The sequence below is a fragment of the Parus major genome, chromosome 5 (assembly GCF_001522545.3).
Source record: "Parus major isolate Abel chromosome 5, Parus_major1.1, whole genome shotgun sequence".
Taxonomy (NCBI): Eukaryota; Metazoa; Chordata; class Aves; order Passeriformes; family Paridae; genus Parus; species Parus major.
Window position 1 is genome coordinate 59,904,023 of NC_031774.1, and position 12,382 is coordinate 59,916,404.

Below are 12,382 nucleotides of genomic sequence, written 5' to 3' on the forward strand. Positions count from 1 at the left end.
AATAAATTTCAACTCATAGGGAACGTGCTGCAGCAGTTATGAATGCTTTCCACGTGAGTTTGTTAGACTGTGTAAAATTAAAGATATTTTAGCAGTCAGGTAAAAAACTAGGGCTGAAGTATTTTCACTCTTTTTAAAACCACCTTTATTATCTTGTTCAGTTAGAAATTTCTACAGCTCTGCATCCACCGTTACCTGGTGAACCTCGGTGTGTCGTTAAAATAACCACGGTTGTTCTTCCTCCTCAGACCACAGCACAAACAGATCACATTCTCCAAACCCACGTAATGCCTTATGTAAAACCACTTAACATTCCTTTTAAGGCTGGGACCCGTTCAGATGGAAGATGCTGCATAAAAGCACATTCCTCAACACGCTTGACCAGACCCAGTGTGGTCTGGGGTGGAAAATGCAGCGTGTGCTCAGGAGTACGGGCCTGGCAAGGCACAGGGTCCATGTCCTGCACTGACAACTCTGCACAACTCATTAGGATCATTAACAAATCATAAAGGTTGGAAAAGCCCTCTAAGACCATTGAGCCCAACCCTTAACCCAGCACTGCCATGGTCATCGCTGACTCATGTTCCCAAAATGCCACATCCACACTGCTCTTAAAACCCTCCAGGCATGGTGGCTCCACCACTGCTCTGGGCAAACAATGCCTGGCCACCCTTTCCCTGAAGAAATTTTCCCTAATATCCAACCTCAACCTCTCCTGGCACAATTTCAGGCAGTTTCCTCATTTTTCTCCATTTTCCTAGTCATGAAATGGTAACAGTAATACAGCCCCAGTGCTGCCTTTATCTGTGGACAGATGTGCTTCCAGCAGGGACTGAGACCCAGCTGGGAAAGGTGGATTAAAGCTCAGAACACCAGATGGGCTCTGAGAGCTCACTCTCCACCACTGGCAAGATGGGATGAGAAACTGCACCTCCAGGTGGGAAGTGAAACTTAACCCAGCAATGACTAAATACAGCAGCTTTTGCAGCCCCCTCAGATCTGAGAGATCTTCCAGGAGGCCAAGTCTTAATGCACCATCTGCCACTGGAAAATGAAATGTCCTTTTTGCTGTGCTGTCATCCGATGGCTTGTCAGGAGCAGCAAGTCAGCAGAGTGAAAAGCAGCATCCAAACCCTTCAGCTGAGGAAGGGGAAAGAAAAAGGACACAAACAGCTCTCTATCAGGAGCACAGGAAGCTGATTTATGAGGGGAGAGGTAATTGCTTTGTTAAAAATCACTTGAGGAAATACAGCTCTCTAAAGAGTAAATAGTTTCTTCTTTGTTGGGGGTTCAGGAAAACATAGGTATTTATGTTGGAAAGGATGTACAGGATGCAGAAGGCTTGGAGAGTACAAGGGGAAGTTAAATGGGAATCTCTTTAAGTGAGCAGCTCTGAGCTCTCCTGTTCCTGGGAGGCGGGGTAGGTTGTATTTTGCAGCCCAAAACGAGCCCATAAATAAATCCCAATAAACCCAAAGGTCACTATGCAATTCCCAGGAATCTGCACACATTGCCTTTGAGTCTAACCTAAAGCACCACAGATCCTAATGAATTCTGCTGTGGAGCCTGTGGTTCCAAGGAAAATCTTATGCAATCCACACCACTCTGTCAGGTACTACATGTGGGATTTCTAAATGTAAGAGCAAGTTCAAAGCCCAGGCTCCATTTTAAAGAGAGGATCAGTGCCTGGCTGACTACATTGTCATTACACTATACTGGACCTGCCTGGGCTGTGTGGCTGCCAAAGCAGAATCTGTTGGGAAATAACCAATCCTGGACACCAGAGACTCCTACATCTGGCATCCATTTGAATTTTTTCTACCTAACTTCTGCAGACGTATTTCCTGCGCTGAGTATGTGGTAATTTTTACGCCTAGAAAATCACACCTCCTTTCAGGCCCTAATGATTCTCTGTGCAGCAAGTGCTACTGCAAATTCCAGCATTCCTCTACTCCCTAAACCCACCTTTGGGCTTCTTAAATTGTTCAGCATTAATTTCAGAGACCATGGGTGAGCTTTGCCCAGAATTTCAGCTGCTTTGCTGAAAATAATTGAGAAAGGCAGCTATAAATGCTTTCCACTTTGCAGTTTCACAGAAGCTTTTTTTGACTTAGAGAGCCCAGGGAAACAAGTCCCAGCAAGTCTGAGGTAATTCTGGTGTGACTTTCATTGCACTGGCTGCCCACAAAGCTAAATGCTGTGGTATCTGGTACCTGATTAATCCATGAAAAGGATTACACGATGTGGCTGCAAGGCTGCAACCCAGATCAGTCCTACATCCTCCTTGTCTTCCTCCTCCTTTTCCTTCTCCTCTCGAGCATCTCTGGAAGTATCCCAGCCTCTGGTGTGAAAGATAGAAAGCTCAGCCTGGTGTTTGGTATAAGAATACATATGGATGTAAATATATATAAAATATAGGTGGTGTAGCCAAACTGGGGGTTTTCTTCCTGCCTCTAGCCAAGGGGTACAGGTTGAAAGGACTGCCTGTACCTGCACTTCTCTCTCCACAATAAAGACCTGTTGGAACAGGGTCAAAACAGGCACAAAGATGCTCCGAGGGCTGGAAGCCCTTTGCTCCAGGCTGGGAGAGCTAGGGGTGCTCACCTGGAGAAGGCTCCAGGGAGAGCTCAGAGCCCTTTGCAGGGCCTGAAGGGGCTCCAGGAGAGCTGGAGAGGGACTGGGGACAAGGGATGGAGGGACAGGACACAAGGAATGGCTTTAAACTGGGAAAGGGAAGATTTAAGTTGGATATTGGGAAGAAGTTCTTGGCTCTGAGGGTGAGGCCCAGGCACAGAGCAGCTGTGGCTGCCCCTGGATCCCTGGAAGTGTCCCAGGCCAGGCTGGACGGGGCTTGGAGCACCGTGGGGTATGGAAGGTGTCCCTGCAATGGCAGAGAGTGGAATGGGATGGGATTTAAGCTCCCTTAAACCCAAACCACTCTGAGATTCCGCAAACCCCGGACGCGGTAGCCAAAGGGCCGCAGGAGGGCAGCGCCCTGTACCAGCCCTAGGGCAGCGGCTCCCGGAGCGGGGCCGAGCCTGAAGCGGGGCTGGGCCGAGCCTGAAGCGGGGCTGGGCCGGGCCGGGAGCGGGGCCCGCGTTGGCCGCGCCGGGGCGCTGCGGCGGCGCTGCCGGCCCGTCCCGTCCCGAGCCGAGCGAACCCGGCCCGGCTCGGTCGCGGAAGGAGAACGAGAAGGAGGAGGAGGAGAAGGAGGAGGAGGAAAAGGAGGAGGAGGAGGAGGCGACGGCGGCGGTGCTCCCCCTCCCTCCCTCCCTCCCCGGCGGGACAAAGGGCTGCGGCGCGCAGGTAGGAGCCGGCCCGGCCTGGCCGCCCCGGCGGACGGGCCGCAGCGCCGGCGGCATCGGAGCTCCCTCCCCGCCCGGCTCCGCTCCCAGCCCGGCCCGGCGCTTCCTGCTTGTCCCGGGGAGCCGCGGAGGGCGCGGCCGCCCGCCCGCCTTTGTCTGGGCCGCCCGGAGCCCCCTGAGCCGCCGTTGCCGCCGCAGGAGCCATGGGCCGGGGGCCGCCGCGGTAGGAGCATCCCGGGGCCGGCGGGAACGCGGCGCTGGACATGGAGCCGGCGGCGCGGGCCGGCGGGGATATCCTGAGGCGGAACCCGCAGCAGGACTACGAGCTGATCCAGCGGGTGGGGAGCGGCACCTACGGCGACGTGTACAAGGTGAGCGGCGGGGGGGCCGCCTCTGGCAGAGCCGGAGGATTCCCACTTGTGTGGAAAAGGATTGACTGTGAGGGAGGTGAGGCCCTGGCACAGGGTGCCCAGAGCAGCTGGGGCTGCCCCTGGATCCCTACAAGTGTCCAAGGCCAGGTTGGACAGGGCTTGGAGAAACCTGGGGTAGTGCAAGGTGTCCCTGCTCATGGCAAGGGGTTTGACTGAAAGAGATTTTTAAGGTTCCTTCCAACCTAAACCATTCTGGGATTCTGTGCTTGCAGCACCAGAGAAGGTTCTCTCTTAGCGCTGCTCTGGTTGGAGGTTTGAGTTGGTGAATATCGCAGGCGATACTTCCCGAGGAGAGGTAGAGGATCTCTCTTGGCTGTACCTGTTTGCAGAACGCATCCAGTTAAAGCACCTGATTAAAAGGGTGCCACTTTATCCCCGAGGTTAATAATAGCCTGTGAAAGGCAGAAGCAGATTAAAGCTCTTCAGAAGCTGGAACGGAGCTGCAGCACGAGGTAGAGTTAGTGCAGCACATCAAGTAGATGCTCTTGGAATGGTGCATACAAAGAGTGGCCCTGTCCATGGCACAGAGCTGGAACTGGGTGATCTTTTAGGTCCTTCCCATGCCAAACCATTCTGGGATTCTGTAACTCTGTGTTGATGCTCATATCACCAAAACCACGGCCATGGGGGACAGGAGGTGCAGGCGGTGGTGTGTTCTTCTGAGCCCTGTCCTCAGACATCAGAGATGTTCCTCGGACATCAGGGATGTTCCTCAGACATCAGGGGTGTTCCTCGGACATCAGAGATGTTCCTCGGACATCAGAGATGTTCCTCGGAGATCATGGATGTTCCTCAGACATCAGAGATGTTCCTCAGACATCAGAGATGTTCCTCGGACATCAGGGATGTTCCTCAGACATCAGAGATGTTCCTCGGACATCAGGGATGTTCCTCAGACATCAGGGATGTTCCTCGGACATCAGGGATGTTCCTCATACCTCTGGTCGGCTCAGCAGCTTTTAGGGCTGGGTGAATTATAAAGAAAACCCTTAAGTTTTCAACCTGTGCTTGGCAATGTGCGTGTTCAGCTGCACGGGGAAGGAGGCTGTGGGATGTTTTTCTTTGTAGTGCTGTTGAGTGTGCTTAAAATAGACCTGACACAGCCAAGCGTGCAAGGGAAGGTGTGTTACTGTGCCACATGAAAGGCAGCAGTAATTGCTCCTGCTGGGGGAGGGCTCTTTGCTAATGTTCAAATTGAAGTTTTATAGATGGATCCTGTTCCTAGCACCCCTTTGAAATGGTTACTTATGACCTCAGGGAGTTATTTTTAAAAGTTTTCATGGTGCATATTTACCTTCCTCTTTTATTTTTTTTTTTTTTTTCTCCTGCAGTGCTGTGCACAGATCAGTCAACTTCTTTCCTAGGAATTCTAGCAGTAAATCCTTTAAAAGTACATTTCAGCTGTCATAAATCTGGGACTCAGCATACCTTGAGCTGCTTTGTTTGTGTGTTCCTGCCCAGTGCAGGGCAGCATGACAAGAAATAACCAGGCAGCACGACAAGAAATAACTAGTTGTGTTGCAGGGAAGTGTTTTTGTGTCATCTCTTTGTGGAAAAAGAAATATTCTGCTTCTCATTATCCTGGTAATTAGTGGAGAGCTGTGCTGACATGTCATCCAGCTTCCGGTTCCGGAGCTGGGTTGGATGCATGGCTCTGCTCCATGCCATGTAAACACATCCATCCCCTTTAAACAAAAAAACCCTCAACCCTCTGCCCCCCTCCTCCACTCTTTGGGTGATGAAAAATGTCCCTTCTACTCCTGAAACGGTTTCAGATAAGGAGTAAACCCAAACTTTCTCCTCGTGCAGCCCGGCAAATTTAAATCAAAGTTTTTGGCAGCTGTTTCAGGCATTGTTAGGAGTCTGAAACAGGTATAAAGTTAAAGAGTTTAAAGTAGTTTGAGAGGCTGCATTTGTTTCTAGGTCATTGGTTTGCTCTTTGTTTTTGTAAAGGCCTGCAACAGGAACTGTATCAAGGGAATACTGAATCAGATGGCACTGCCTCTTATGACAAATATGCACAGCAAACTTATTTTCTGAAGTCATTGATGTTATGATAATTTTAAAAGTGAGGTAAACCTTTTTTTCTTGAAAGGACTTGACATATAAACATTGTACTTTTATTTTTCTTGGTCTCTGGTAAGTCTCAGTGCAGATGGCATATCTTGTGCTCACTGAGGGCTGTCAGAAGTGCTTATAAAATGCATTTATTAGTGAATATCCAAGTGTTTTTATGTTGCAGAGCTCGGGAAAGGTTTGCTAGAGAGTGCTCTTAAATTAAAATGGAATTTTTCCCCTCACCTCTTCAAGTGGTTTCTCTGCTCCTTCACTAATAATGAGTCACCAGTGTCTCCAGCACAGTTGTTTTTGGGATGTCTAAACCAGGCAGCCTCTCTGATTGTGGGACATCTGCCTCTTCCTCAGAATCTTTTTGGTAGTGGTGGTTAATGCTTTAAATTCTTCTTGGGGAATTTGGTGGTTTTTAGAGTAATTGGCTCTTTTTCTGGTTGGTGAAGGTGGAGGTTAAGCAAATATTTCCCTTCACTCTTAGGTTACAGGAGAATATTTAAGGTTTTTCCAAAATTCCCCTGCCCACTTTGCTTTTCTTCACTTTTTGCTTTGCTTACTATCATGAAAGCTTTAAACAGAGATGTGTTTTCTTAGTGTTTGTGGGGTTTATTTCTCTTGTCTGTCACATGGCACACAATGGTTGATTGTAGGATTGCTCCTAAGTGCTGGATTGTTGATGTTGTTTTAATATCTTTTTTTTTCCCCAAAATGCATTTCAGGGCTGGGGAGAAACCATCTGTAAATAAATTCTTGTCTATTCACAGCCTGTGTAAATAATCCAAGTTTGGGTCTAGAAGTCTTGGAAGTAATTTCCATTACAATCCTGATTTGTTAGTTGTCTCATTGGTGGTGGGAAAACTTTTTTTTTTCTTTTTAATAGAGGATATTAATATTAAACCATTTCTGATCCACTGGAATATTTTATCCCTCACAGCATTGCACCAAGAGATCTTGAATTACTGACTTGTGAAAGAGGTTGTAATAACAAAAATGAGAACTGGAACTTAATAAAATGCTGTTTAAAAAATAGTATTTTTATGTCCCCAGTGTCTCTCAAATCTAATCTGGCTTTCCTGGAAAGGTCTTCCCATTGTAGTCACAAAAATTAAAATCTCAAAGCAGTGTTTAAAATGGCATAAATTTGTTATGTTTGCTTTCAGAAATTCTGAAACACATCTGTTTTGTGCTGAAATAGATGTTGTGTGTGTGGTTAATGAAGAAACACACATTTGACTGGGGTCTAGGAGCAGAAAATGAAAAAAAGCTGTAAATGGAATTTAACCTCCAGCATTAGGAAGTGGCTGGTCAGATCCCATCCCAGGTAAATTCCCAGTGTGGTTAGATGTTTCTCAGGATGGGTTTTCACACCAGCATGACCCGTGAGTGAACCTGCAGCTTCTCAGTAGGGCTTTGTAGCCCTAATTTGATTAAAGCTGGTTTGATAACAAGGTCCCACCATCAGCTGTAAAATCACACATTCCTGCAGTCCATGGTATTTTCTGGAAGTACTTGGAATAGCATAAGACTGGCTTGTTTTGCTTAACTTGTGGAATTTGGTTGCATCAGAACATCCAGTCATTTGCTTGTGTGTAATTGTGGATTTTGGTGTCCTCAAGGGGCTTTGGAAAACGGGAGTTGGATTTGCAGGATAATTTTCCTGCTGCTCGTCCTTCCTGAGATTTCCTGTGTGGATTTTTTTTTTATTGGAGTGTTTGTTAATGTCTCTGAAGAGGTTTGGTGGAGAGATTTAGGGGAAATTGTCCAAGTGTCCAAGTCCAGGCTGGACTTGGTGGAAGGTGTCCCTGCCATGGCAGAGGCATGGGATGGGATGAGCTTTAAGGTCCCTTCCAACCCAAACCATTCCCAGGACCCAGCTTTTTGTATTTTCCATTCCAAGTGCCCCAAAACCAGAGTTTTAACTGCTCCTTGCTTCTGCAGAGTGGAACAAAAGGCTAGTTGATGTAAATGGATGCAAATTCATCCTTGTTGAATGCTGTTGTTTGGCAGCTGAGCCGGGAGCCCATGGATGTGCCGGGCCCGGCACCCTGGCCGGATGAATAGCGGGATGTCTGTGCTCCCCGATGATCAAACATGACCTTGTGCAGAAATTCTAAAGCTGGCTTGTTTGGGCTTTTCCAAGCAGGATTGTGAGCAGGGCCACAGTGGCTTTCTTGAAAAGTAAGCACAAGGGACAAGAAATGCAGCAAATTCATGGTAGAAACTGCCTGTAAACAACAGGCGCTTTTTTATTGAGTATCATGAAAATTTCATTCTTTATGGAGTCACCTGCTTGGTCTCTCTTCTCTTGAGATTATTTTCATTATTTTTTAATCTCCTGCACCAAATGAAGGCATCAGCTTAGAAGAAACCTGCAGTGTTTTGCTACTGATTCCTGCTGGAAAATAGTGAGCAATAAAATTGGATTGTGGCACAAACAGACTCTTTGCTCAAATGCAATTTAAAACAAACAGAGATTTATTTTACTTTCTTTGTGTTTTCTTTTTTTAAAGGTTGCCATAAAAGTGTGATTCTGTCCAGTTTGAATCAGGCTTCAACCCTGCTTGTGTGGTCACTGCCTTGATCTCAGAGCTCTGGATTCTAATTCCCAGTGCAGCCAAAGGCTGTTGAGAACCTGGATTTAATGTTTAAAAAATAATTCTCAATGCCATTCTAATCTCTCAGATAATGAAAATTTATCAGTTGAAGTGTTTTACTGCTTAAGTCAACAAGTTAAAAACAGAGTATTAAGGCTTTTTTTTTTTTTGATACCAGAGAACAGTTATGGCTGTGACAGCTTTTAATCACTTATTCCTAACTTAATACAAAAATGTTTTGGCAGCTGCAGACCAATTGGATTTGGCCATCCCTGACTCAGCACTTCTGTCCCTGCTGAATATATGTTGCTTCCACACATAAATGACCATAAAACATCTGTCATATGGGGGATTCCACTCTTTCTCTACACATCAAAGCCCTCTGGTCAGGAGTGTTTGCTGTAGCTATGCCTGAACTCTGTGTGTTCTTTTTTTCCATAGGAATGGTGTTTGGAATGACATCAAAACAGTGCTCTTGAGTTTTTTCTTACTGCTGTGGAGTTCCTCTTCTGGGGAATGGCACACTTTTCTTTTAGGATCCAGTCAATAGGATTTCTCTTTTGAGAGCTGAGGTGCTCTGGTTTGTTGACACCCTCTGTGAGGATATTCAGCAGTGGAAGATGAAATCTTTGGGTTTCCATTTGAAATATTTGTAATAGTTTTTCTTATTAAGGATTTGGTCTTCGATGTGGGATGTTCCAAGCTGTTTGGCTTTAAATATTAAATCCTGTCACTCATGTTTCTGTTTGTCAAGAACTGTAGTGGCAGGATAAGGAGTAATGGGTTCAAAGTGAAAGGAGGGAAGTTAAGGTTGGATATGCAGAAGGAATTCCTGGCTATGAGGCTGATGAGGGTGTCCAGAGAAGCTCTGGCTGCCCCTGGGTCCCTGGAAGTGTCCAAGGCCAGGTTGGAGCATCCTAGGATAGTGGAATGTGTCCCTCTCCGTGGCAGGGATGGAACTGGATGAGCTTTAATGTTTCTTCCAATCCAAACCATTCTGGAATTCTGTGTTTTCTGTTAATGGGAAGTTATGTGGTGGTGGTAGTGGTTATTTCTCCATGTCTCTTACTTTGAGGAGCAGACACTCTCCAAAATCTTAAAAATAATCTAATTTCTTCTCAATGTGAGATATCCATTAAGAGGAAGCAAACAGTGCAGGTCACACACCACTCATCCCCAGCAGCAGAGACCTGAGAGGGAAGAACAGATCAAAGATCAGAACATTGGCCTGCCAGGACCTCCTTCCTCTCCATCTCCAGAAGATGCAGCGATCATTTTCACTGCCAACATTTGGATAGCCTGGAAGGAACCCAGGATTTCTGGGATGAGTAGCTGAGCCCCAGTTCTGTCAGAGAGGTGCGTGGTAGAAGCTCACAGATCTTCCCTGTCAGAGGGAGCAGCTCTTCCTGTCAGCAAGGCCGTGACGGAGTTTGGCAGCGCGTTCCGCTGACACCAGCAACTGTCCGTCCTCATTCCAGCTGGAAAAACAACCTTCCCTGCTACCTTTAGCTGTGTTTGGCACCTGCTGCTTGCCTGCAGCTGGGAGTGAAGAGGAGAGGCAGCATCAGCCCAAGGTGATTTTGGGGGACATCTCCATATTCATGAAGTTGTTCTTCAGCTCAAGGCAATCTCCATGCCTTGTGGTGGAGATTGCCAAGGCTTTTCACAAGGATGTGGAGTGATAAGATACAAGGGAATGGCTTCACACTGACAGAGGGCAGGGTTAGATGGGATATTAGGATTAAAATCTTGGCTGGGAGGGTGGGGAGGCCCTGGCACAGGGTGCCCAGAGAAGCTGTGGCTGTCCCTGGATCCCTGGAAGCATCCAAGGCCAGGTTGGACGGGGCTTGGAGCAAGTGGAAGGTGTCCCTGGGCATGGCAGGGGGGTGGAATGAGTTGATTGTTAAATTCTCTTCCATCCCAAACCATTCTGAGGTTCTGTGACTTTCTCACACTTTGCCATTTCGTTAGATTTTCACATTTTAAATTTTCCAAAGAAGCTAGAAGAGTTCTTTCCCAATTTCTGAAGGATTTCTAGCAGTAAGAGCACTCAGCAAGCTTTAGTGGACACAGCCACCTTGGATTAGGGGATTTATGCTAGTCCCAAATCCATTCTGGATTTCCAATGGAAAATCACATATGAAGGCTGGATAAACCCTTCCTTCCTAGAAGGACAAAAACTTGTGAGTTTGGCACAGAGAGGTTTCAGTTCTGCTCTTCAGCTTTCTAAATTCTTTCACCCAAGTGTTGGAGTGATTCATTTCATCCAGCACATTGGATATTTTCAGCAGGATCCTCCTCAGCCAAAGTTTACCTTTTTCCATGAGGGATGGAAAACACCGTGAGGAGAAGCTGCAGCTTGACCACATCCTTGAAGCTCTTGAGTGAAAGAGCACGTGGGAGGGTGAGCAACAGAATTCCTTCCAGGATTGTCCTTTTCCAGTACTTTTCCCTAATCCCTTATCCTGTTTCCACTTCCTTCTATTCCCCTAAAGATAGTAAAAAGATTATACAAATCATGGGTACCCTCAGAACACCCCAGTCCTGGTGTCCAAAACTGCTGCATTTACTGATCCTTCAAAATGACATCTTTAATTCCAGATTTAATATCTTGGCATGTTGGAATTACTCCTCCCCCAAGTGTATTTTTGTGTCTTCTGTATGAATATAGTGTCTAGGAGGTTCATGTTTTCATAGAGATGAGGAAGATTTGGCTGGAGAAAGAATGTCTGAAAAAAGAAAGCTGAATGAACCATATTTTCAGCTCAGTGTGAAAAAGCTGGATTTGCAGCGTGTTTGAAATGTGAATTTTGAGACATACCAGGAAGACAAGTGGGTTTTTTTTCCCCAAGTGAAGAAGTTATTGCAGGGGGATTCTGTTGTCTTGTTGATAAGAAATCATTCCTAAGCTGGGGGATTTTTTGAGTAGGTTTGTCTTGTGCAGCATTAAAGGCATAACTTTTTACACTTAATGGAATGGTCCACCTCAAAAAGCTGTATTTTTCAGCTCTGTGTGTGATTCTTTGCTGATCCTTGCTGTTGAAGCAGTAAAGAATTGAGTTCTGTTTGCCTTAACTTGCTGTTTAACGTACAGACACGCAAGATCAGAGTTGAGTTATAAACATCAGGCTCCCAAAGATATTTGGGAGATTTAGTCATTAATCCCAAGGGAAGATAAGTGGTAAAATCTCTTGTACAGGCACAGAGATGTAAACATGGTAGGTAAAAAGAATAAAGGTGGGGCCATACCATCTTTTATGGATGTATTTTCTTTTAATGAAAGAAAAGAATTAAATTTAAAACTAAAAGAATTAAAATTTGGCAGGAAGCAGTGCCTGATGGGTGCTCATTGCTCTCAGTGATGGAACAGCTTCAGGTATTTGTGTTTTATTTATGAGGAATTGGGAAACAACAGCAGCTGAAATTTTGAAGCATTTGGTCTACAGTGAGTAAAGGGGAGAGTATTTGATGTGTTCCTTGTAAATATTGACAGCCCAGACCCCAGACAGGCCTCAGGATGAGCAGTTTCTGATAAAACCATTTTATTTTCTCAGGCATGTGTGTGATTAAACTTAAAACAATCCTCTGCTTCTTGGTTAATTATGAAGAGGTAGGAATAACTTCTGGATTAACACAGAATTATTATTATTCTAAACTTTGCCAGACAGTTCCTGTCCTGAGAGTCTTGTTTTTAAATTTGGCTCACAGTGTCAAACAGGACAAAGGGATTTCTGAGGATGGATAAGGAGATCTCGATTTTTGGTTTCATGATCTTTCAAACTGTGCAGGACACAGGGATATGGATTTTTCCTTTTTCTCATTCCGTGGGTGTTGAGGCTTGTGGAAATCCTGCAGTGGGATGTCTCGAGTACAGCCTGACTGTGCTGGCTCCAGGAGGGATGGAGGAGGAGGAGGAGGAGGACAGGCTGTGGCTTTGCTCCATGAAAGCATTCTGTGAAATTCCCCATCTCTGGAACCGCTC

The 12,382-nt window shown here is 46.1% G+C and overlaps 1 protein-coding gene across 2 annotated transcripts in view; it reads left to right on the forward strand.

Moving 5' to 3' along the window:
* The first annotated feature begins 3,474 nt into the window (after positions 1-3,474).
* The window catches only part of MAP4K5 (mitogen-activated protein kinase kinase kinase kinase 5), a 56,840-nt gene continuing 47,932 nt past the window's right edge, over positions 3,475-12,382 (forward strand). Inside the window, exon 1 of one of the 2 annotated variants that reach the window (XM_015630991.3) lies at positions 3,475-3,676. In XM_015630991.3, the coding sequence (XP_015486477.1) occupies positions 3,569-3,676 (108 nt within the window). In that variant the 5' untranslated portion in view covers positions 3,475-3,568. The remainder of the gene's footprint in view (positions 3,677-12,382) is intronic. The other variant, XM_015630992.1, reaches the window with a different exon arrangement.